This window comes from Eublepharis macularius, chromosome 8, assembly GCF_028583425.1.
Source record: "Eublepharis macularius isolate TG4126 chromosome 8, MPM_Emac_v1.0, whole genome shotgun sequence".
In the NCBI taxonomy this organism is placed as follows: domain Eukaryota; kingdom Metazoa; phylum Chordata; class Lepidosauria; order Squamata; family Eublepharidae; genus Eublepharis; species Eublepharis macularius.
The window spans coordinates 101,170,940-101,197,658 of NC_072797.1; the positions used below are offsets into that span (position 1 = coordinate 101,170,940).

General features: G+C 42.5%; 1 protein-coding gene across 1 annotated transcript in view; it reads left to right on the forward strand.

Moving 5' to 3' along the window:
* DOCK8 (dedicator of cytokinesis 8) overlaps positions 1–26,719 on the forward strand; it is a 125,556-nt gene that overhangs the window by 94,707 nt on the left and 4,130 nt on the right. Inside the window, 14 exon segments of the mRNA XM_054986167.1 lie at positions 1,831–1,918; positions 5,164–5,260; positions 9,116–9,250; positions 9,773–9,925; positions 10,692–10,850; positions 12,836–12,936; positions 13,925–14,117; positions 17,298–17,441; positions 18,567–18,698; positions 20,387–20,521; positions 21,226–21,315; positions 22,821–23,057; positions 23,983–24,126; positions 26,136–26,242. Of these exon segments, the coding sequence (XP_054842142.1) occupies positions 1,831–1,918; positions 5,164–5,260; positions 9,116–9,250; positions 9,773–9,925; positions 10,692–10,850; positions 12,836–12,936; positions 13,925–14,117; positions 17,298–17,441; positions 18,567–18,698; positions 20,387–20,521; positions 21,226–21,315; positions 22,821–23,057; positions 23,983–24,126; positions 26,136–26,242 (1,915 nt within the window).

The window sequence follows — 26,719 nt, forward strand, 5'->3', positions numbered from 1 at the left end:
CGCCAACTAAAATAGCCTTTGGAAAGCAAGCAGCGTGGAAAGAGTATCTAATTTTTCAGGCCAGGATTGTATATTGTCTAAAAGAACCTCTGATTAGTGCATTTGAGAGCCAAGCTACAAGTGACGCCTGACACAGGTTGGACACTTGTCAGCTTCCCTCAAGTTTTGATGGGAAATGTAGGCGTCCTGGTTTTACAGCTTGGCTCTCTCCATTACAGCTGCAAGACCAGGATGCCTACATTTCCCATCAAAACTTGAGGGAAGCCGACAAGTGGCCAACCTGTGTCAGGCGTCACTTGTAGCTTGGCTCTTAGTCTCTCATAATAACTTTGTAAATTGCTAATGCGTTAGAAACGAGATATATGCAGGCAGCTTCTGTTAGCGGTAATAGTTAGCATTTATATAGTGCTTTCATTATTCAAAGCATCCCACTCACATGATCTTGTTGTGATCCTTATAGCAGCCTGTAAAGTAGGCCAGTATTATTATTCAGTTGGAAGCTGAGTCTCAGAGAGTGGGTTGCCTAAGCTAGCTAGTGAGTTTGTCAGAGATGCACAGTTTGAACCAGGAACCTTCTTAGTCCCTATGCTTCACTGTTCTTAAAATGACTGTTTAATGTTCATTTAATGCCAGTATTATGTTAAAATGCAGACCACAATCATACAATTCTAGAAGCAATCATTGCTGAAAGAGCTTATCATCTGAGGGCCTCTTCCATAGTTAACTTTAATGGTACAGGAATTGTGCCAGCACGGCTACTTTCCATCTCTCTTAGGAGCCCAAGGACATACGGGAGTTCACCATGCGCCTCCTTCCTCTGCATACGGGAGTAGAGTAATGTGTGCTTGGGAAGAAATAGCATCATAGACTTCTCCTGTATGGGAAAGCACTTTTATCATAGGGTCCTGCTGTACGATCTCAGACCACTCCGAAGCTGATTCCACATCAGAAGTAAATTCAGAAGAGCTCTTGACACAAACCAACTGTATCAGAGAAGAAGGACAGAGTTTATGAAAGGAACAATGAGGAGTAGAAAATGGTTATCAGAGCAGAAAAAAGCCAAAAGGAAGAGTTAGCCTGCTTCTGAATAGTGCCAACCTTAGCCAACAACCACCTCCTTTGAGGATAAGATGATTCTGGGGCTGATCACCAGCATCTGTACTTCTTATTGCAAGAAGAAGCAGGATGTTAGTATGCAACATATGGAAAGCATTGAAGAACATGCATTTTTCCCCCTGTTCCATTTTTGCCCCCTTAAATGTGATGCCTAGGATCACGGGACCCCACATGGACAAAAAGCTACTCCTGTCAGGGGGCTGTAATGAGGGAAAGAATTGGGGCCCATGACACCCAAATGACTTCTCCGCATGGCAGACCACGCCCCCATCCCACATTGCTTTTTGGCCAGGTAGTTCCTCCTTCTCCAGTGGCCATATTTCCAGGGGTCAAAAGGGAATATTGGAGGAAGGGGAATATGGGGGAAATGCATGTTATCTAGGGCCTTCTGCTGGTGGCTGGCTACTGTGTCCCATGGTGTATCTAACTCACCCAGTTCTGGAATTTGCAGCTTTGTTCCTGTCCTCTTTACGATTCTAGGCTGGCTTAGTCCCTGGCCCCCATCTGTGCCTTGCTGATCTTGGGGGCATATTATTCCCATATCTGTGGTATTTCAGTGATTCCATATCAAACATAGTTGTTGTCCGCCATGCATAAAAAGTTACAGTTTCCCTTGTTAATATCACAAGGGATGCAGCTTCTTGCAGAAACAAATATCCCTCGGAAATGCAACTATTAAAGTTTCAGTCTGACTAATGTACATTGCCCTTGTAGGGAATGACCGGTTCCCAGGGCTGAATGAGAACCTACGATGGAAGAGAGAGCAGACACACTGGCGGCAAGCAAATGAGCGGCTAGATAAGTGAGTTATTTAATGAATTTCTGTTGCCTTCACCTGAATAGCTAGCTGTTGGGGGCCACCTCCTTCCCCTCCTTATGCCAAGAAACTCTCTCTCTAAAGCATCTCAGGTGTCACTTTCTAGATTCCTGTATACCAAGGCTACTGAAATCTGTTTACTCTCATTAGCAGGTAAATCATCAGCATTTATGAGAGGCTAGCTTTAAATAAATTGATTGTTCAGACCTGTAAATATTTTTTATCCATGAAGCACACAAGAAAAATATGAATGCATTATTTTATCCAGTAAAATATTATCTGGGTTTCTATTCCTCATCATCATGATGGTTTTAAGAAAACTGACAACAAAACTGAGTGGAAAAAAGTAGTGAACTTTCTCTACATTATCAATACCAGCTTGGTTGAAGCTGGAGAGATAGACAAACTGCATTCCTACGAAGGCCTATACTCTTGCTAACGGATAAAAGAGAAAACTTCCGCCTGTGCCTAGGAACACAGGGAACGGCTTGCCTCCCCCTTTGCTTTTGCAGCAAGAAGCTGCAAGATGGAGGTTGATACATGCGCAGCAACAGCAAGAGGACTTCACTGTCCAATTTAAAGCTAGTTTCAGGCAGGACAACTTCCCTAGGGATGGCAGCTTTAACTTGCTCTGCATACCAAGCCTTGCTCATGGCATAGTGGTTGTGTTATGTCGTAGGCCTCAAGGATAAAATCAGAGTTTATGTGACATGAGCGTGGTGTGTGTAACTATTGATTTTAGTTACACAGTGCAATGTGAGGCAGATGTCTGCATTTGTAAATGTGCAGTGAAGAGTGTAGAGGCTTTCCAGTGACTTCACTGCATGTTTGCAATTATCTCTCTACTTCTTGCTTTATGGTGTGTATATCATCATGATAGATACCAGGGCCGATTCCAGACGGGCACAAATAGAGCGCGTGCTTTCACTTTTTCAGCAACTTCACTTGTAAAAACCCGCAATTTCCCGTCCCGGCTCACCTGCGGTCCATGGCGCTCAGTTGCGCTCTATAAGCGGACGGTGTGAACGCGGTATTGCGGGTTTGCACACTTCTGGACGCTTCAACGCCGCGGAGAGGCCCTCCCCTTTCCCTCCTTCCTTTGCTGGCCAGCTGGCAACAATATTCCCTTAATTTTTTTTTTAAAACCAGGCGCCATTTGCGCAGTCGCACATTTGCGCACATCGAACTGCGCAAATGTGCACAAATGCACAAACGCACAAAAACGCACAAAAGTCAATGCTGCATATTCGCATACTTGCACATTTGCGCATTTGCGCAAAACACGTAAAAAAAAATTTAAAAAAACAAACCGAAATGCGAACCAATGAAGGCCCCCGACGTCAACTGTGATGGGGAGGAAACAACCAATCCCGGGTGCCTCAGTTGGCCGTGCGAACATCCGGAAGCGGGACGGCACAGCACACTGCGAGACAAAGCGGATGGAGACGAAAGTGAATGCATGGCCGGTGAGCGATTATTTCCACAGAAAAACCGCAATTTCTGGCCATCTGGAATCGGCCCAGTAAATGTGTCATTGTTTATGTATTTCCTTGTTTAGCTCAGTTCAGCTTTGGGGGTTTTGTTTTGTTTTTTGCTTAAATGCATAAACCATCACAAAACAATATTTCTTACGCACCATCTTACAGGCAGTTCTGCAGGAGTGATACTACTTTCAGAATTTTTAAAATATCTTTTTTAATACTAATGGTACTAATGGATCCATTTCAAATGTGTGTTTGAGTGAAGGAATGAACATATTCAAAGATACAATGGCTAGGCAAGGTGGCAACTCCTGAGCCAACTGTGTTAGTCATTTTAAAATTAATATTTTAGAAAGCAGTAAACCATATCAGAAACCTGAAATAGCTGCAACCGATTTGGTAATTTCAGTGCTACAGTAGCTGTTCTGGTAGAAAAGGGGAGCGTTTGCAGAACCAGATTGCCTGCCCTTATCAGGACTCTCCCTTTCCCTGTTCGCACACACCCTGCCACATAGATGTGAGTTTTAATCGGTGTTGTCCATGTGAAAAATGGAAGGAAAACCCCTTCAACCTGATGAGCTAGCATGTACTTAAAAAATGTTGTTGTGATTACTAAACAAGTCTCAAAAGAGTGAGTGTGGGGGTAATTTTTTTTTGCTGTGTGTTGTATACATGCTTCCTGAGTTATGCACATTTGCCTACCTAAAGAATGTATTTATTTAGCTTATTGATAGCCTACCTTTTTCACTGGGATACAAGGCAGATTACAGAGAAACGAAAGAAATATCCAGTGAACAATGCAGTAAGGCCAGGAATACAAAATTCAGTGAGAACAGCAAACTGCCTAATGCAAGGTAGTGTGTGAACAATGCAGAATGTGAGGTTACAAGGTATAAGACAATGCAGTAAAAGCCAGATGATACCTATAATAATAGATGATGCCATCGCAGAATGTGCCTTATATATTTGTAGGCATTCATTAAAAGACACATTAGTGACAAGGGACAATTTTTCCTCTTTATGGTGATTTTTGCTATGGTGCTAATGAGATCTGATTGGAACTATAGCAGAATTCATCACGTGACTGGGAAATTCAGAGTTTTGCGGGCCATCACAAGGACGATAGCCATGAAGTTGTTGCAAGGCAATATCCGGAATTACTGGATTAAGGACTCCTCCCAATTTGTCATTTGCGAGTAGAAGATAGCTGCTGGTGGAGTTGTTACTGAGTTGATCTAATGTATCTCTTATGCCTTGGTCTCATTTGGTATGTCATAAACCAGAACCAGCTCATAGTCTAACCTAGAATCAGTCATAGCAGGAGAAACATCACTATTTCCTTTTTTGCTTGTGTTAAAGGAAAGGGACAGAGACAAAGAGAAGAATATACTAAAGCGAGACTTGTGTTAACCATAGTTTAGAACACAAACAAGCGCTAGAAATTCCTAACACACAGGTAATACATAGATTAGAGCTGCTGGTATGCTTCAGTGTTCCATCTGTGCGGCTCTCCCATTTCTGTGGTTCAGGGGTCTCTGGAAATGGAATAGTGAGGCTTATTGCACGAACCATAGTTTGAAAACACTGCATGCCATATTTTTTGATTCACAAACCATGGTTTCTCAAGTGAGATGTCATCTCAAGCTACCAGGTGTGTTCAGTTCTAAAGGCTGCTCTACTCTGCTCTGTAAGAAAAAAACTCTGTAAGAGTTTGATTAACTAATGTATGAGTGCTTGATGATTTCGTAGGTCAAAAGCTGAGATTGATCAAGAAGCTCTACTCAGTGGGAACCTGGCTACAGAAACTAATCTGATTATCCTAGATATGCAAGAGAACATCATCCAGGTGAGAAATTGCTCATCTATCTACATGGCAGTTCCTCCAACCATAAAAATGAACAAAAGTTGTATTAGTCTGTGTGTTTTTGGTTGCATTGCAAGATGTTTAAGGGGAAAAAAGTTAAGTTATCCTCCTCCAAATATATGCTTCTCACATCTGTATCCTATTTCCTTCAAGGAGCTCAGGGCAGTGGAACATGGTACTTACTTATCCCCTTTTAATCTTACAACAACCCTATGAGACTATGATAATATGATTGGCTCAAAGTCATTATTTATTTTTATTTTTTTCATTCCTTTATACCCCACTTTTCTTCCCAAAGCAGTTTACATCATTCTCTTTACTTCCATTTTATTTTCACAGCAATCCTGTTATGTAGGTTAAGCCAAGAGCATGCGACTGGCCCAAGGTCACTCAGCAAGCTTCCATGACAGAGTGGAGATATGAATCTGGGTCTCCCAGATCCTAGTCTGACACTGTAACCACTACACCACACTGCCTGGTATCCAATGAGATCCATTTGAAATTACAAAGGAATCCATCACATTATCCTCTGAAAGTCCTCCAATGAGCTTCTTGATTGTGATTTGAATCCTTGCTGACCCTAGCCACTAGCTTCCAAGCTAAGAGTTAACATATTCGGAGAACAAGTGTAAATTTTTCCCTTGTTCTACACTTACTGTTATCCTCTTAGTCCAATATTTTATATTGATTATATAACAGAAGAAAATAAGAGCCTTTTCCTTTCAGTTTGCTGTTTAGAGTCTCTGTGTGTTACGTGCCGTCAAGTTGTCTCAGACCTATGGCGACCCTATGAATGAAAGACCTCCAAAACCTTCTCTCTCAAACAGACCTACTCAGATCCTGCAAACTGGAGGACGTGGCTTCTTTTATTGAGTCAAGCCATCTTGTTTTAGGTCTTCCTCTTTTCCTGCTGCCTTCCACTTTTCCTAGCATTATTGACTTTTCCTGAGAATCTTGTCTTCTCATAATGTGACCAAAGTACAATAGCCTCAGTTTTGTCATTTTAGCTTCTAAGGAGAATTCAGGCTTGATTTGGTCTAGTACCCATTTATTTGTCTTTTTGGCTGTCCATAGTATCCACAAAAATCTCCTCCAGCACCACATTTCAAATGAATCAATTTTTTTCCTGTCAGCTTTCTTTACCGTCCAACTTTCACATCCATACATGGCAATGGGGAATACCATAGTTTGGATTATCTTGATCTTGATTCCCAGAGAGACATCTTTATCTTTAAGGATCTTATCTAGCTCCCTCACAGCTGCTCTTCCAAGTGCCAATCTTCTGATTTCTTCATTGCAGTCTCCCTGTTGGTTGATGATTGAGCCAAGGAATAAAAAATCTTGAACAACTTCAATTTCCTCATTGTCAACTTTAAAATTGAGTAATTCCTCAGTAGTCATTACTTTTGTCTTTTTGATGTTCAGTTGTAATCCTGCTTTGGCGCTTTCTCCTTTAACCTTCATCAGTAGTCGTTTCAAGACTTCACTATTTTCTGCTAGTAATGTGGTGTCATCTGAATATCTCAAATTGTTAATGTTCCTCCCACCAATTTTCACTCCACTTTCTTCTAGATCTAATCCAGCTTTCCATATGATATACTCTGCTTAAAGGTTGAACAGGTAGGGAGATAATATGCATCCTTGCCTGACACCCTTGCCAATTGGAAACCATTCTGTTTCCCCATATTCTGTCCTGACGGTAGCCTCTTGTCCAGAGTGCATCAAAACAATCAGATGTTGTGGAACCCCCATTTCTTTTAAGACTCTCCATAGCTTTTCATGATCTACACAGTCAAAAGCTTTGCTGTAATCTATAAAACACAGGCTGATTTTCTTCTGAAATTCCATATTATGTTCCATTAGCCATCGTAAATTTGCAATGTGATCTCTGGTGCCTCTTCCTTTTCTGAATCCAGCTTGAACATCTGACATTTCTTGTTCCATATATGGTAGGAGTCTTTGCTGTATAATTTTGAGCATCACATTGCTTGCATGGGAGATTAACGCAATTGTCCGATAGTTACTGCACTCCTTGGCATCCCCTTTTTGGGGGGTTGGAATGTAGACTGAGTGTTTCCAGTCGGTGGGCCATTGTTTTGTTTTCCATATTTGTTGGCATATTTTTGTTAAGATTCTGATGGACTCCATTTCTGTGGCTTGAAACATCTCTATTGGTATTCCATCTACTCCAGGTGCTTTGTTTCTCTCAATGCTGTTTACGATAATGAATCCCAAACTATTATATTAATAAAAATCTTATTTACTGCTCTTGAAAACCAGGCTGTGCTTGAGTTGTCATCTTTCAAATCTAGTATTGTTATTTTCAGTGTAGTTCTGTGGTGTGGGCAGAGGAACAGCACTACACAGTTAAATTAGCTGAAAAGGGTTCTTCCTGATGCAACTCTGTAATTTTGTGAGGAATCAAGGAATACATAACAGAATTCGTCATAAAGCTGCACTTCGTCATGCTTTTGAGAAGCTATGCAGCCAGTTTAAAATGGTTTTAGTTTACATGTGATGTTCCATATTTTGCTTTCAGCAGCAACACTAACAACAAATAGAAATGTGGTTATTTCCAGTATTGAACTATTAAGTAGTGTGGTGAATTGGAGAAGCCAGCATGCTTTGAGGACAACAGTTGCTATGCCACATGCTGTCCCTGCTCGAATATCTGGACTAGCAGAAATCAACATGGGGATTGCAGACCTTTGGCATGCTGATGGACAGCACATTGATCACGTACAGAACTATTCATCTGAAAGCAATGCCCTAAGACTATCCCAAATCTAATCCACTTTGGTTGTTGGTTGTTGTGGGTTTTCCGGGCTGTATTGCCGTGGTCTTGGCATTGTAGTTCCTGACATTTCGCCAGCAGCTGTGGCTGGCATCTTCAGAGGTGTAGCACCAAAAGACAGAGATCTCTCAGTGTCACAGTTTGGACAGACAGTAGCCTGCTGAATTGGAAGGCTTGGTTCTATCAGTTGGCCTAATTCTCATTGAGATATGTCTTTGCTGTACCATCTTAGACTCCAGGTGGGGACTTACATGACTACATCATCTCCACATAGGTTTTCCACAGTGTTCAGGCCTGTAACCTCAAGTGGCATGGTGCAAACAGAGGTTAACCTCCTTCAGTGAGAGCTCAACATTTGGTCTGTACTCTGAATCAGAGCTTGGATTATCTATTGAGTGTCTTCACAGATAGTCAATTTTAAGTGTAATAAATGCACAGTTGCTTATTGTGCTGAGTCCAAATATTTTCCCGACATGTTTCACTTTTTTGTTGTAGGAATATCACATTTTCAGGCACAGTGTTCTATGGTTCTGTTTTTTCTCTCTATGCTATGTTTCTTCCTCCTAATTATCTATTGTTTGTGATTGCTGCATGGAATATGGCTGCATACGTCACAGGCACACTGAGTATTGTAGGTAATAACCATTTTTGATTGTGACACACTTTTTTTTCTCCATGCCTGCATCAGTTTATACGTTTTATTTTTGCTTCAGTGGTCTGTGATCCTGCAGTGCCAAGCATTCAATCAGTGCTAGGATATCACTTCATGGATTTTTAAAAATTTCAATAGAAGAATTCAGTTCCATCTGCTGTTTACAACTTCCCACCATTTTTGGAACATTTACTTGATTTTCTTTTTAAACTTTGCCTTCTGGCTATATGCCCTTACTCCTCCCGCACACAAAGCAACAAGGCTATTTCCTCCTATTATATGAAGTTGTGACATTGAATCAAGGTTATTGATAGTGGGGTATTTATGGATAAAATCTGGTTTTTAAAGTCATCGACAAAGGCCTTAACAATGTTTCTGTTCTCTGATATAGGCAAGTTCAGCTCTGGACTGCAGAGATAACCTCTTGGGAGGTGTGTTGAAGGTCCTAGTAAATTCTCTGAGCTGTGATCAGAGTACAACATTCTTGACTCATTGCTTTGCTTTTCTCCGAACATTAATTGTCAAGGTAACTATTTCCTTAGTTAACAAATTATTTTGCTTGTCCAGTGGAGCCTCTGGAGGTGGATAGAGGGGACCCTGTGACGATTTGGGTCCGGGCTCTCTGCCTGTTAAATTGGAGGCTACACAAGTGGAGTGTGGTGATGACTACCCTGGGAGGCCCCAAACATGTGAAGAGAGGTTTAAGGTGGGTGGCAGGGTGTGTAAAAGGCTGGGTCCATCACAGGTTACTAGAATGAAAGATGATGGGTGGAGGGAGAAGCATTTTTATCCATATGCCATGTTGCTGTTGTTTTAGAGCCAAATAACGTGTCTGGAGTTCTGATCTCGGAACTCCAGAATCATGTGTAGTTTGACCCTTAGGGTCAACCACACAGGACAAAATGCACTTGAATCACACTCGAATTACATTCAAATAAACTCAAATTACAAAATACACTCGAATTACCCGTGTAGTTCGGGTGTATTTTGTCTCGTGTCAGTGTGGTGAGACCCTTGACCCTTAGTATCTTTTTCTGTTTTCATTTAGTTTGGAGACCTGTTGTTTGAAGAGGAAGTGGAGCAGTGTGCTGACATCTGCCAAAGAGTCCTGCAGCACTGCAGTAGTAGCATAGATACCACTCGGATCCAAGCTTGTGCCACCCTTTACCTCCTCATGAGATACAGTTTCAGCTCCACCAGTGTAAGATATCTCCATTGGTATCAGGCTGCAGAGTCTGTGCTTGTGTTTACCTTGTTTTCCTCTCACTTGTAGATCTCCTCCTGCAGGTCTCCTTTGAGTTTGATGTAACTGCTCCATGCTTCCAGCAGTTCTTTCCTTCCATCTGGAAATGGCCTTGCTAGACTCCCTTACATTATTTAAAAGAATTTAAAGAGCTCCAGACCAAGTATACTAAGAGATACTTATTTTTGCTCTGGATATACAAAATTTGTCAGTCTTAGTTCCAGATCATAGAGCCATGACATTAATTTAAATAATCTGGTATGCAAAACATCAAGGGTTAGGTAATTTGAAATTGATAATTAGAATAAAGCAGTGAGAATAACTGCATTTCTAACAGACTTTGTTTGAGAGGATGTCACATTGAAATAAAGTAATTTCATTTTAAAGTTATTAGGTATAAGTGTATGCATTGTTCATACTCTGTTTCTTTGGAAAACTCAGGCTTACTTGGGATTTCAAGAGCCTATAATAGTGTGTAAGTTATTTTACAAAAGGGAAATAAATTTTTGCAGTCCAATTCCATCCATGGTTACCCTCTTATTTTAACAAGATTTACTCACAAGTAAGTATATATGGGATTTCAAACTCTGGATTCCAAATTCTATATTGGGCATTTAGAAAAATGTGGACGTTTAAATCCCATGGATGCAGAGGCTGTTGCTAACAGAAAATCAGTGTTGTTGACTTGTATAATACGAGTATCATTTTTTCTGTTTCATCAAAGAACTTTGCAAGAGTGAAAATGCAAGTGACAATGTCACTGGCTTCTCTGGTTGGTAAAGCATCAGATTTCAATGAGGAGTATCTCAGAAAATCTTTGCGAACCATTTTGGCATATGCAGAGGAAGATGCAGACATGCAGCCAACTTTGTTCCCTGCACAGGTAAGATATTTTGTTACTGGTGGTTTAGGGTCTGTTCACACATTTTTATATTTAAGAAGCTTATCAGGCATTATAGAGTCACCATTCCAAAACATTCCTAATTATTACACACTCTGCAGAAACTATATTGCAATACAGCCACATCTGTAAATTGAGAAATATGTAAATCAAGCAACTGCTTGCATAATCCCTCAACAGACATAATTTGTAAATTGAACACAGAATTCTGTCCTGAATAGCACTGCTGAGTCTCCTCCATAACAATTTAGATTATTTTCCTTTGCCCTTCAGTAATTGTCTGTTCATTTTAGTGGATCGAAGAACAGTACATATGACAAAGTTTATTTATTTATGTCATTTATAGCCTGCCTTTCTAATTGAGACTTAAGGTGGATTACACAGTGTGAGATTAGTACAGTCAATATCAAGGACATTTCAATAAACAATGCCATAGGATAAATAAATGCAAGTTTACAAAGATATACCATTAACAAAAATCCGATACAGAGTTGAAGAAACAGAGCATAAGTAATTCTAGCAACATGGAGTTGCTAGAACATAAGTAATTTGGCAACACAGAACTACCCAGTAACATCATACTTAAAGCAACAGATAGGACATAAGGCATCATAGAGGTGAAGTCTATAGTCCTAACTCATTAGTGAAGCATGTTTTTGAGACTATCTCCCTATCTCCTAGCCCTCCTATCTGAGTAAAAAAGCCCTTTTGAATACTTCAGTTTTGCATTGTTTGCAGAAAGCCAGGAGAGTGGGGGCTCTCCTGACCTCCTCAAGCAGACTTTTCCATAGGGTGGGGGCCACCACAGAAAATGCACATGTATGGGCAGCTGTTGATCTCACCCATGTGCAAGGTGACACCTGCAGGAGCCCCTGTTCAGATATGCGAAGCTGTCGTAGAGGAACATAGGGAGAGAGACACTCCCGTAGGTATACTAGACCAAGGCTGTGAAGAGCTCTGTATATGATAGCTAGTGCCTTGAACTGAACACGGCAACTGGTAGATAGCCAATAGAATGACTGCAGGATGGGAGTGATATTCATGCTCCTGCCAAGCCACAGCATTTTGCACCAAATGGAGTCTCCTAGTGAATTTAGATGGGAGACCTATGTATAGTGCATTCAGTAGTCAAGTCTTGATGTTACTGTAGCATGGATCCAGGTGCCAAATCAGCCATATCGAGGTAGGAAGCCATCTTCCATGATTGAGTGAGGTCCAAGAAAGCATTTTTTGTGGCTGCCTTAACTGCCTTTCCTTGTAGTAGCGCTGAATCCAGTATAACCCTAGGTTTTTAACTGAGTCTGGAAGGGCCAGACAAACTCCATTGCAAGCGAGGAGTACAACGTTGATCAAGATTTTGGCCTTCCCAACAAGCATCACTTCCATTTTGTCTGGATTCAATTTCTGTTTGTTTGTTTTCAGCCATTTGACCACAGCTTTCAGGCAGTGGCTCATGATTTCTACTGCATCCTGTGGGGACTTGGATAGTGAAACATAGAGTTGGGTGTTTTTTGCATATGACATCCCACTCCCTAGCTGCAAATGAGTTCTCCGAAAGGCTTTACATGAGAGACAAGATTGCACCCTGTGGAACCCTGCAAGATAATTCTCATTCTGGAGATAGCTGATATCTAATGGCAGCTTTTTGAGTCTGTTCCATGAGAAATGATTTAAACCAGTCCAAGGCACATCCTTTGATGCCTACATCTGTCTCTAAACTCCTGAACAGGATGGCTTGGTCTACTGTGTCAAAGACTGCAGACAGATCCAGGAGGAGCAATAAGGAGGCATGGCCTTTGTATTCAGACAGATCATCCACTAAGAGTTCAATCCTAAGGAGAGTTACTCCTTAGACTGGGCTTAGCCTGGAGCAACTCTCCTTAGGATTGTACTGTAAAGCTACCAGCCGTCTCTGTCCCATGATCTGATCTGAATCCAGACTGAATTTTTTTGTTACTTTTATTTAGGTGGAAGAACTGCTGTGTAATTTGAACAGCATATTGTCAGACACAGTGAAAATGCGAGAGTTCCGGGAAGATCCAGAGATGCTTATGGATCTTATGTACAGGTAGAAGTCTCTAATATTTCTTTTGGCAACTTTGACGGAAAGTACCTTGAGCACGGAGATTTAAATCTTATGTTTTCTATAAATTGCCAATTTAGATCCGTTCTCTACAAATGTAAACATTACATTTTCCCCACAAAGGATCCTGGAATTTATAATTCGAGCATGCTGAAAGTGCTTGATTAGTGAGGCCTAGTCTCTCTCCCAGAACAGTCATTCCCAACAGATGTCTATTAAACATCTGTGATGTAAGTGGGCTCTCCTGGCCTGACTAGGCATTATTTTGCTAGTAAGAAAGTTTGGATGCTAACAATGGGAGTAAATTGCAAGCTTCTATGTGCGTACTTCTGGCCTCTTTACAGCATTTATCTATATCCAGGGATCCCCTTGATTTAATGAGCTCTCCCCTTTCTCCACCCCCTTTCAATCTGGATACAGAATCATAGGGTCAGAGAAATCCTGCATATAGATACAGTAAAACGTGGGGTGGCTGTGATATTACATGGTCCCTGCTGTAAAGGAGCCAGAAGGTGGACCTGAGACTTGCTACCATTGTTGAATTGATTTCCTCATTAGCAGACAGGCCTTCATTTGCCAAATAAGCCTTTTTATATGTGAATGGTGGGGCGGGGCACAACGAGCAGCAAAGAATAATATCAATTAGTACCATTGCTTTGGATTAATTATCTTCTCTAATTAATTTCTGGTGTTTGTCTAGGAGCACTGTCTAAACTCAAAAAATTGTTCCTGGTATGTAGCAAGCAAACAAAAGTCTTAACTGCTGGGAAAAGACTTTCAGAATACTTTTTAAATCCAGTGTTGGGTAGAAGGGGCTAAAAGAGAAATGCCTATTTTGATAGTCACATTTGAATACAGTTAAACAAATTGATGGACCAACTAAGGCAAATTCTTGTGGCAAGCTTATGGAAAAGGAATTCTTTATTTAACCTAAAGGAAATGTAATATATATGTCGTCATGTTCTGTTATTAGAATTGCCAAAGGATATCAGACATCACCAGATTTAAGGCTGACCTGGCTCCAGAACATGGCAGAAAAGCATGCCAAGAAAAAGTGTTATACAGAGGCTGCCATGTGTCTCGTTCATGCTGCTGCGCTAGTTGCAGAATATCTGAGCATGCTGGAGGATCACAGCTACCTGCCAGTGGGTAGTGTCAGCTTTCAGGTAAGTCTCATATTTGAGAACTGGCCCTGATAACTACCAGCTCCTTAGCAGAAAAGGGACAGAGTTTAAAGGAACCATGATGTGCCCTGGCACCTTCTGTTCCTCTGGAATTCTATAGTCTCTTAACTGGGCTGGTGGTACCTCAGGAGAGGAGTTATGAAAAAGTGCAGAATTCTTGATAGTTGTTATGTGGATGGACTCCTCAGAAGCCTACTGTTGCTTGTTTAGACAGTTTGCAGGATGAGAAGGCACTCTCCTGGGTGAAAGGGGGTGGGCATTGCCACCTGCTCCCCTCTGGGTGAAGAGAGGAACAGGCATTGCCTCCTGCTCTGCGCCTGATCCTGACAGGTGAAGGTGGGTGGCAGGCTTGACTGCCTGCTCTGCTCCTGATCCCAGCTGGGTGAAGAGGGTGCGGGCATTGCCCCCTACTCTGCCCCTAATACCAGCTGGGTTAAGGTGGGGAGAGGGCATTGCCACCTGCTCCGATCCTAGTACCAACTGGGTTAAGGTGGGGGGGTTGAGCATTGCCACCTGATCTGCTCCTAATACCAGCTGGGTGAAGGTGGGAGGCAGGCAGGCATTGCCACCTGCTTCCATCCTGCTTCCATCCTGGGCTTCCCATCATGGCATGTTTTCTGGAGGGACATGGTGCCTTGCCTAGGCTTCCCTCCATGGCAGCGCCCTCTGGTGGTGAACCAGGTTATAAAGTGAGTTGTCTGAAATACTCTTTCTCAATTATATAGTAAGGTTCCCTTTATTGCCAAGCTGGAAAAGAGCAGATACTTTCTTCTGAAGCTTTTACAAGGTGAGAAAAATGCCTTATCTCTTTGGTATTTATATAGATCCTTGTGAGGAGGAAAGTATTCTTAGGGGCAGGTGGAGGGGAAAAAGAGAATGGCAAGTATAATGCCATTGAGAAAACCAGCTGACAATTAGGGGGAAAATACCTGAATCGGACCTGAATCATAAAGATTTGGGATTTCCAAATGGGCCCCAGTGTGTGGGATCTGTTTTGGAAACCCCAAATCAAAGATTCCCAAAGCAATTTGATCACTTCAGGAAGCTTCGGGTCAAGGGGTTTAAATGCCCCTTTCTGTAGCATTGCATAGTGGCATGGAAAGTGGCATTTTAACCCCCAAATCAGCTGCTTGGTGGGGAATTCCCCACCAGGCAGCCAAGTCTAGCTGGCGGGGTTAAAATGCCCCTTTCCATGGTGCTGGGCCAAGTGAGCACTCCACGGCAGGGCTGCACGCTGATGCCTACAGCCCCATCGCGTCCTTCGCTTGCTGCGGAAGGGGTCAGGCAATTCTCTGGCCCCTTGTGCAGTAGGCCAAGTGAGCGCTCTGCAGCAGGGCTGTAAGCTGATGCCTACAACCCCATCGCGTTCTTCACCCGCTGCAGAAGGGTTCGGGCAATTCCCTGGTACACAACTCCACAAAGCATTATCTAGAACAGAGCATGGTTTCCAGTTCTGAAAAACACCAGGCTAACAAAACATTCTATCCCCGACAATAGCCCTGCAGAGAAGATTAGCACATCAAGTACCAATCCATATGCAAAAGAACCTCCTCAGGATACAGTGAAGCCTCCCGCCATTAGCATTCCACACCCTGGGAAACTCTTACAGGATGACTCAGCTCAACCCCACCCCTCCTGAGTAGATACAAATGACCTACATCTTTTCCACACTGTGACACTGAGAGATCTCTGTCTTTTGGTGCTACACCTCTGAAGATGCCAGCCACAGCTGCTGGCGAAACGTCAGGAACTACAATGCCAAGACCACGGCAATACAGCCCGGAAAACCCACAACAACCATTATCTAGAACTGTTCCAAAGTATTGTACTTCAATGTGTTTAAGTTAAAATCTTCTGAAAGAGAGTGAAACATCTCCAGTGATTTTTCTTTTACCTTTTCCCATGAATGTTTGAAACTGCAGCCTCTCGTCACTATTGTGAAACTATTGTTTCAGTACTGCTTTTTCTCTCCTTTTGTCTGCCTTATGTGATCAAAGATAATCAGAGATCATGTAGTGGATATGATTATATCACAGTGAAATATAGCCAGTCAGATGTGGTTACATGGCAATTTATATTAAAGATAAACAAAGCTTCATTGCCCTTGATCTAAATGAGTACTGGAGGGAGGGAAGAAATAGAGGATACAACTGGGCCAACTTTCTTGGTTTTATTGTTGCAGTGTGAAACAGCAAAACAAGAATTGTTAGTAGGGGTGTGCAAGAAAAATCCCCTCCTCCCCCTCACCAGAATGGGGGGGGAAGAGGAGGGAACTCCCTTCTCCCTCCCCCCCCCCAAATCGGGTGAAGTAAATGGCCGGGCTGGACGTTTAAAAGCTTTTCGTTGTGCTCCAAATCTTTATGGAGCATACCAAGACCAGTCAGTAAGCAATTTCCGAAGCGGCTTGCCACTTCAGAAATGGCTTATATCTGACTCCCCCCCCTCGCTTCAGAAATTATTAGTAGGGGTGTGCAATTGTTAGTAGGGGTGTGCAAGGAAAAAAAATTCAGATTTCCCTCTTCAGAATTTCCGAAGTGGGAAATCCGAATTTTTTTTCTTTCACATCCCTACTAACAATTCTTGTTTTGCTGTTCTTCTTTCACTGCTGTTGAGAGAGGTTCTTCCTTAGCTCTTTCTTTCTTCCCAATCTTCATTCTTTTCTCAAACATATCTCAAAAATCATTGTTTAAAAAGTGCTCCCAGTGTGAAACAAAGATGCCTGACTCTGATGAGCATGTTCTCTGCCTGCTCTGTTTGGGCAAATCTCATAATGTCTCCGGCTGCCAGCCCTGCCAGCATTTTACTCCTAAGGCTGGGAGTGATGGGGCCTCTTGCCTAAAAACAGCATTATGGGAAAAGGTGCTTTCAGGCTTGGATAAACCTCCAGCAAAGAAATCTGCCATGAAAGAGCCCGCGCCCCAATCTGAACCACCGTTATCAGTTCTGGGGACCAAACTCCAGGTCCAACCAGACCTTTCCAGTTCTGACTAGATCTTCATCGGATCCTCAAATTGTGACCTGCATCTATGAATGGCATTTATAGAATTCCAACAGTCAGGAACAGAAGGAATGGTCCACTGGAGCTTAGGGATCTTTTTGGCGTGCCAAAGCACATAATTTGGTATGAGAAGTTGTCTCAGCTTAGCCATTGTTTCCTTTCAGAATATTTCTTCCAATGTGTTGGAGGAGTCTGCCGTTTCTGATGATGTCCTCTCTCCAGATGAAGAGGGAGTGTGCTCTGGAAGGTATTTCTCAGAGAATGGTTTGGTGGGATTGCTAGAACAAGCTGCAGAGCTTTTCAACACGGTGAGTAAAATTAGAGGGTCAGTTCATGCTTGCACTAATTTTTTTAAAATACATTTTTATTCTAACTCTTCACATTGTTTGAGGTGACTTATATGACTATAACACTTAGGCCGTTTTCACACTGCTTACCAGCCATGGAATATTGCGCCGAGCTCCCGGAATGGCAGTGTCTTCCTGGCGCTGTCGTTCCGGGAGCTCAGTGCGATGTTCCGTGGCTGGTAAGCAGTGTGAAAACGGCCTTGGTCCCTGAGTCACTCTGTGCCATTTCTGATCTTAGTACACTAGAGGATGATTGTGAAAGGTGATGGGAGAATCCACTAGGAAAAGCAAGTTTAGAGCCAAATTACACATTCCATCCAATTGTGTACAACCCTACCTTTTCCCCCAGCTTCTTCGCTGGCAAGAGTAAACATACATCTAGAAGCCTTGAGGGGTGAACAATGCGAACAGAAGAACTATAGCAGGAAAAATCGAGGTGGAATAAAGGTTAGGCATTCCCACCCTGCCACTTCTGAGCTGAACTTTGCCCTCTCCCAGCACTCCTTTCAGCGCAGAAATAGGCCATCTGGGTTTTCTTACCCTTAATTTACATGCAATGCGTAGTTTTGACCTAATTAGAACTCAGTTAAATAGAAATAGAAAAGGTGGCTCTCTTGTATCAAGGCGTTCCCACTAGTCAACACCATGCCATTGGCTAAAGCAAAATAGTAAAGAGTCCAGTAACACCTTTAAGACTAACCAACTTATTTGTAGCATAAGCTTTCAAGAACCACAGCTCTCTTCATCTGATGTATGGAGAGTATAAAGAAACTGGCCAGAGATATATAGTTGGTGAGGGCAGGGGGGAGAGGGTGCAAGGAGTGAGGGTCATGTCAGTGTAAATCAGTGCTACTGGACTCTTTACTATTTTGCAACTACAGACTAACAGGGCTAACTCCTCTGAATACTTGGCTAAAGCAGATTCTTTGCAAAGTGCAGATCGGCTTTGCTGTGCACGATGAGCACTGAGCTTGTCCTAAGAAACCACTGTGTTTCAAACACTGAAGCACACATGGTCTGCCTGTCTGATTAATGATAATGGAATTGACACTTTGGTTTTTGATTTGATTCTTCTTTCTTTGCAAGGGAGGACTGTGTGAAACTGTAAATGAAGTCTACAAGATTATCATTCCTATCTTAGAAGCACATCGAGATTTCAGGAGGCTTTCTTCCACTCACAGTAAACTTCAGAAGGCCTTTGAGAGCATCATAAATAAGGTACACTGCCGTAGCTTCAGTTGCAAGTCTACAGTAGTTGTTTATGGATCATGACTATTTATTGATGAGCACATCTGCAAATGTCAACATTCCCTCATTTATTTTCTCTATTTGAAATTTCCATTTGGAATTTATGGTGAAACTTAGAAACCGGCTGTAAGGCAGAGTCCTGCGCAAGAGTGGAACTTCCTTCCAGATGGCAATTCAGTGGCACGAAGGGCACTTTTCCTTACTGATAATGAGAGCCATAGTTGTCTACACAGGGCGTGGTTCTCAGGAATCACTAGACTCCCAACATTTATGTGGTGCTGTGTGCATCCTTAGCTGTTGTCAGGTAATGCTCCACACTACAATGCTCAAATCACTTCCTTTCATAGAAGAGAACTGGAAGCTTTTGCACACGTGAGGCTTTGGGTCTTGCTGTTGAATATGTATGGAGAGGCTGTAATCACATGGAGAGCTGGATATCCATTCATAGCAACCACACAGTGAGCTGAGTGTTAATCAATGTCTGCCACTTCTCTGCATTTCCAAACTGTTAACAGGAGAGTGTTGGCTCACTGTATTGCTTGGGTATACAGATCATTTGCAATGCAGTCCTAAGGAGAGTTACACCCTGCTAAATCCTGTTTAGGATTGCACTGTTACCATTGTGCTATATCAGCTCTCAGTTTAAAATTCATAGCACTTATCTGGGCCATACAAATGTGCTGAGTGCTATATGCATGCAAATGTTGTTTCAAAGACACTGTAGGTTTCTAAAAACAAATGTGTTGTCATTAATAATGCCATTTTTGGCTTCATTGTGACAAGCAGTGAAACCAGATTGTTCCATTTTACATTGATTTCAGCAGGTTTTACTTTCAGTCTTATATGCATTAGTCAGAGCAAATTCTTAAAAATGCAGTATAACATAGCATCTGTTCCATAGTGGGAATAAAACTGAAATATGCTGAAATGGACAACTCACACAGTTAAAGCAATCTAGTATAATTACTGGGAAGTTCTTTGAAAATATCATATACTATTATTTAATTAACAGTGCAATTATGTGCAGTTATTCTACTCTAACAGCACAATCCTAACCCCCAAGACAGCATTGGCACTTGTGCATCGGTGTAAATGGCTCCCTATGGACTTTTTCAGGAGAGTCCCGCTGGTGCCTGAGCGTGAGAAAGCGAGGTGCGGCCACTGCTAGGAGCACCCACCCGCCTGACAACACCACTCACCCCAGCCAATGGCCACACCCCTCCCCTGACATTCAGGCGAGGAGCAAGCAGTGGCGCAGCCAATGGGGAGACTGCAATCCCCACTGCCACCAATAGGCACCCCCCCCATCAGAGAGCAGGCATCCCTGCCAGGGAGGGGGGCAGAGGTGACAGTGAAGGTCCAGATTGAACACCCATCCTCTCGCCTGTCCAGCCCCCGTTTCTGATGAAGGCCAGGCCAGTGGCTGCAGCTTGGTTGGTGCACCTGCAAATACCCACAGCCGCCGCCACCATCACAAGAAATAGGTTCCCTCTCCCTGAAAAGTAGGACCAGATAGTAGGGAGCTGATCTATGTTGCCTGGAGAATAGCTTGTTCTATTAATAATGTAAATAACCACGCTGATTTTCTAATTTGATCACTGCACATGAGTACGTTTTAAAGGGAAGACAAATTAAATAATTTTATACTTATCAATCAGGGTCAGAAGAGAATGTTTGGCACTTACTTCCGTGTTGGCTTTTATGGAGCCAAATTTGGAGATTTAGATGAACAGGAATTTGTATACAAAGAGCCTGCTATTACTAAACTTCCTGAGATTTCTCACAGACTGGAGGTAACATTTTAAATGTTATTTTAATGTTTTTCATGTTTTAGTATTTGTTGTTCACCAACTTGGGGACCCTATTTTGGGTGGAAAGGTGGGATATAATTTTTTAAAATAAATAAATGATTACATTTCCGGTATAAACACTGATAAACAAAGGAGTATTTTCAATGGAAGAGTTTGATCAATGAGAGATCCAACTTGCATTTGACCATATGACACTCGTATATCTGGTGGGAGGACAGTATTGTGGTTGTCAGACCAAATATAGTTCTGAAAGGATCAGCAAACCACCTGACAGAATTCCTGCCACAGAGAGAATGTCACAGAGAGTTTTCACTATTATATCCCTCCTTTCTTCTTTTATGGAACTGAAGACAGTATATGTGTAGTATTTCCCAGGAGGTTTTCCAGCCAGGCACTACCAAGACCATGTTGCTTGGATGATGTGACCTCCAACCATATTGTGGCCCCGCTACAATCTTACAGATATGAAGTCTGTAGTTCTGTACTCGTGGAGATTAGGGTAGGCCTTGCTGAAATCAGCAGGACCTACTTCTGAGTAAATGTGCATAGAACTGGGCTGGGAAGACTGAAATTTATCTAGAAAGTATCCTTCATCTCGTGGCCATATCTTTATCACAGTTTTATAGGTGACTAAGATTGTTTTTTTTATTGTAAATCTCTTCTATGTAATCTTGTTTTCTTTTCAGGGTTTTTATGGTCAGTGCTTTGGGGAGGATTGCATTGCAGTAATTAAAGACTCTACTCCTGTAGACAAGAGCAAACTAGATCCCAATAAGGTATGGTAGATATGTTTTCATTTACTACTATGGATGGACTTTGGGATGCTGTAATCAAATCTCTAGTTCTACCATCAAAATAGAGAAGAATTTTCCTGTTTAACCTTCTAATTTAAACTAATCAAATGAAACTTCACTCAAACCTGAACCTGCGACAAGTTTTACACATTTGACAAAACCATATGATGATGTTTATGTAGATTTAATTTGACTAGTTGAAATCAGAGGGTTAAACAGGAGGGTAAACCAGACGGTTAAAAATTCTTCACTCCTACATATGTACCTTGAATGGATTCAGTAATATTTTTACCACAAACTTATAACTGACAGACCATTAGTTTTCTTCCCACTCAATGTAAGTCAATTCAAGTCTAATTTTGCCACAGTTGAGAGAAGGCAACATGCTGAAGTCTTATTCTCCCAGCTCCATTCAAGGAAACCATGAGAAGTTGCCACCACATACTGAGGCCAGCTTGAGTTTGACTTTTGGTACAGTGCGATTAATTCATGAGTAGAATTGGACTTCACGTGGCTGGCTAATCACTGGCTGCTGTAGATGGAAGATATTAATGGGCTAAGTGAAACCCATGGGTACCTCAGCTGAGGAAGTAGAAAATAAAAAAGCCAAAACTTATCTTTGTTGGACCAAGACTTTTAACCAGTGGGAGTAAGAAGGTTGTGGTGGAGACTGCCGTCAAGTTGCAGCTTAGTTATGGTGACCCGTTAAGGTGTCACGGTCAGACAGAGGTGGTTTGCCATTGCCTGCCTCTCTGTAGCAGCCCTGGATTTCCTTGGTGGTCTCCCATCCAAGTACTAACTAGGGCTTATCTTGCTTAGCTACCGTGATAAGATCAGGCTAGCCTGGGATATCCAGATCATGGCCAATTATAAATCAGAAGGTAAGAGCTAGAAAAATAAAATGAAGATAAGAAATGAAATCATATTCTGTAAAGGCATTATCATTAACACCTTGGTGGGATTTTGCAGTACGAGTTATACAGCCTGCCTGAACTAATCATAAAGGTGCATATATAGGGGCTAGCTGTACATTTTGCTGCTGATGTGGCAAACAGCTCTGCTCTGTTTGAACAGAAAAAAGAAAACTCCCCTTTCCCTTGGCTGTCCCAGTAAGCAAAGGCAGTTCTTTTGTTGCTTTTGGCAGGGTTCCACCCCCATCCCTTTCTAGTATTTATCCCAAGCAGCTAATCTTCCCTATATCTCTCCTGATAAATGCCCGATATTTTAAAACTAGGACAGGAATTGCTTCTGTGAATTTAAGTTTCCTGTTTAATTGGCAAGAAGAGGGGAGGGGTAAGCAGCACCTCAAGTCCCTTCCATGCCTGCAGGAATAGTTTGTGGAAGGAGCCTGTAGAGCCCAGCAGCTTGTCACATAAGCAATGTAACATGTAGCCAGGCTCTCAGGCTCAAGTCCTGTGTCACACTTAACTGTTTACTGCTTGCCATTGGGATGTCACTTACTATTGCCCATTTTCCTTCCTCCACAGGCCTATATACAGATTACCTTTGTGGAACCCTACTTTGATGAATATGAGATGAAAGACAGAGTGACTCACTTTGAGAAGAACTTCAACCTTCGGCGATTCATGTATACGACTCCATTCACACTGGATGGACGCCCACGAGGAGAACTGAGTGAGCAGTACAAGAGGAAGACCATTTTGACTACAATGCATGCTTTTCCCTACATCAAAACTAGAATCAATGTCATTCAAAAGGAAGAGGTAATAATAATAATAACTGTGCTTATATACTGCTCTTCTAGATAGATCAGTGCATCATCCAGAGTGGTGAACAAGTTAAGTGTTATTATTATCCCCACAATACAGCTAGGGAGCTGGGGCTGAGAGGCTTACCCAAGGCCACCTACTGAGCTCATGGCAGTAGTGAGATTCAAACCAGCAGAGTACTGATTTGCAGCCAAACCACTTAACCACTGTGCTACAGCAGCTCTCTGTTTTTAAAGGGATACTTTTAAAGGAGTGGCACTAAATAGAAGTATGTGGTTATTATGCACTAGTTAAGAGGATCACCACTGAAGTTATTAGATGGGCTCAAACTTATTAATAATAATAATAACATTCAATTTATATACTCCCCTTCAGGACAACTTAATGCCCACTCAGAGCGGTTTACAAAGTATGTTATTATTATCCCCATAACAAAACACCCTGTGAGGTGAGTGGGGCCGAGAGAGCTCCAGAGAACCGGGACTAGCCCATGTTCACCCAGCTGGCTTCAAGAGGAGGAGTGGGGAATCAAACCTGGCTCTCCAGATTAGAGTCCCGCGCTCTTAACCACAACACCAAACTGGCACCGTTTAAGATAAATAAATGGGAGCCTAGCACTCTTTCAGTTGGTATATCAGAAATCCCTAATCCTAATTGTCTGTGTGTACTGAATTGGTTGTCCTTCCTGGTAGACACTCACTTCCCCTCCTTCTCGCCTCCACTTTCCTTTTTGTTACTTTTGTGAGGTATGATAAATTACATCATACATAAATTACGTAATTCTGAGGGTACAGGACTGAAGAATCCATAGTCTTCTCTTGGTTCTGAGACCAAACAGCTTATTGTCCCTGTGCCAGCTCCTCTTTGTGTTTTCATCGTGAAGGGGTTAGGACAGACCTCTTGCCTTCTGTTGTTTCAGTTTGTTCTGATGCCAATTGAAGTAGCTATCGAAGACATGCAAAAGAAAACCCAGGAGCTAGCTGTGGCCACCAGCCAGGTGCCTCCAGATGCCAAAATGCTCCAGATGGTGCTTCAAGGTTCTGTTGGAGCAACAGTAAATCAGGTATTCAGGGAGGGTGAAGTGACAAAAGTATTGTCTCTGTAGGGCATTGAGCTATTTCCTCTCTCTAAGCTTTCTTATACTCAGTCATGTTAACACCCTGAGCAAAATAGCAAATTGGTGCATGCACTCACTCACACACACAGTCACAGAGGAGCATCCTCTCACTCTTCTCTTCCCAGTACCCTCTAGATCCCAAAATATTATCAGAGTCTCCTCAGCCCACTGTTCTATGTCACACAGCATCCTTTCCCATTTTGGTGACCCTTGGCCTAAAGGTCTCAAAAAGCTCCTGCTGTTTGTCCACTAATGTCTGTCTCTGAGTATAGCTATATTGATTTTCTTGCTTGCTTTTTCCTATTGCAGCTGGAATACTCTGGTGAGATTCTGCATTTTCTCTCTGTTTGACAAGAGTAATTGTATTTCATTTGTTGAAATTTACTTGCTATTCTAGTTGTTAAGCTATAGACAGTGGCTTAGTGTGGGGGGAGGGCAGAAGGGCAGTTGCCCCGGGCGCAAAATTCGTAGGGGTGCAAGAAACTGCGCCATGCCCATGTAGAGGCTGTCTGCGCCGCCTGCATGCTGATGGGGCGGCCAGCTTGCTGGGTGCCGAGCCGGCCTTCCTGCAGTGGGCCGAGCTGGCTGCAACGGCACAGGCGGCTGTGGTGGAGCAGAGACTACGCTGCGCCCTTGGAGAGGCCACTCACACCGCCTGCATGCTGACAGGGCAGCTGGCTTGCTGGGCGCAGAGCCAGCCTTCCTGCAGCAGCTCGGCTGGCTGCAGCAGGGTAGGCAGCTGCTGTGGAGGAGGGGGCAGAGTGATGATTTCACAGGAAGTGATGTCATTGCACGGGCCTGGGAGCACACGCATGCTTTGCGCGCATGTGAGGGAGGGAGATCAAAAAAGAAAAGGCAGGATACTTGTCTTGCCCGGGGCACTCTTAACCTACACTATGCCACTGGCTATAGAAAATGCTGAATCATATCATTATGCCTTCCTCACCTCTCTAAGTGGTGAGTTTAGGGTTGAGACCACAAGAGACTTGGTTTTGTAATTTTGCTTTATTTACAAGCAGAGCATGAGTGAAGGTCAAGATTTTTTCATACAGCAAAGCAAATCTATTAGCCATGTCTCAGAAAAAGAGATCTTATACTCCCAGCATGCTTCAGGAAACTTACAACAATCTCTGTCTGCTTCTCTCCAGAATCTAAACTGCTGCTTCTTCATACACAAATGTAAATACACCTGCTCCTTCCCTTCACCTGGAGTGTTGTGTGTGTTATGTGCTGTCAAGTCGCCTCCAACCTATGGTGATCCTATGAAATGTCCTCTAAAACATCCTATCATTAACAGACTTGCTCAAATCCTGCAAACCGAAGGATGTGGATTCTTTTATTGACTCAAGCCATCTCATTTTGAGTCTTCCTCTTTTCTTGCACTTTTCCTAGCATTGTCGACTTTTCTAGAGAATTTTTTCTTCTCATGATGTGACCAAAGTTTGATAGTTTCCGTTTTGTCATTTTAGCTTCTAGGGAGAATTTAGGCTTGGATCTAGTACCCACTTACTTATCTTTTTGGCTGTCCATGGTACCCACAGAACTCAACTCCAGCACTTCATTTCAAATGAATCAATTTTCTCCCTGTCAGCTTTCTTCACTGTCCAACTTTCACACCCATACATAGTAATGGGGAATACCATAGTTTGGATTATCTTGATGTTGGTTCTTAGAGTGACATCATTGTCTTTAAGGATCTTTTCTAGCTCTCACACTTCTTCCAATCCCTGGTGGATGCTTGGACGACGCCATTTCCTAAGGCCCATTAGATATCTGTAGTTATCATGAAACATTACCATTATTTTGCACAAACTCTGGCTCCCCACTGCATGCCCATTTAGGCCAAACCTGTAGGATCAATTCATAATAACCAAAGCTAAGCTTGCCTCATCATTCATCGGTCTTCACTGTTCCTTTATACTTTGTATAATTCCGTATTCTGTTGTTCTCATAAGGGGCCACTAGAGGTAGCTCAAGTGTTCTTGGCTGAAATTCCAGCAGATCCAAAACTTTATCGACATCACAACAAGCTGAGGTTGTGCTTCAAAGAGTTCATAATGAGGTAAGCAGAAGGAAAAACACACAACACTGTTGAAATTCACTGTGTTCCCTTGGACACTGGTCTGCACTGGCACTCTTTTATAGGCTGGCCAAACCAAAAGAAACTGGCATGCACCTAAGTGTTTTGTTTTGGTTTTAAATGGCTGGTGGGATCCAAATTTAGATTTAGATTGTGTGCAGGGAGAAGGGGGGATTAGGCCTTACCGTGCCAGTTTCCTGACCTGAAGCAGCCTTATGGAGCTGCTATTTGCTATGTTCAGGTAAACTTGCAGGTCCCAATAACAGCTCCAGAAGGCTGTTTCAGGTAGGGAAAATGGCATGTAGGGAAGATGTAAACCTTTTACCCTTACTCCATAATGCCATTCTGAATGTGGATCCCTTGTGTCAGCTTTTTTTAAAAAAAAAAATCACCATACATGGAACTCCTAGAGTCTCATCTGGTTTGGCCCTAAGCTGGTTTAATAGCAGATGTGCAAGG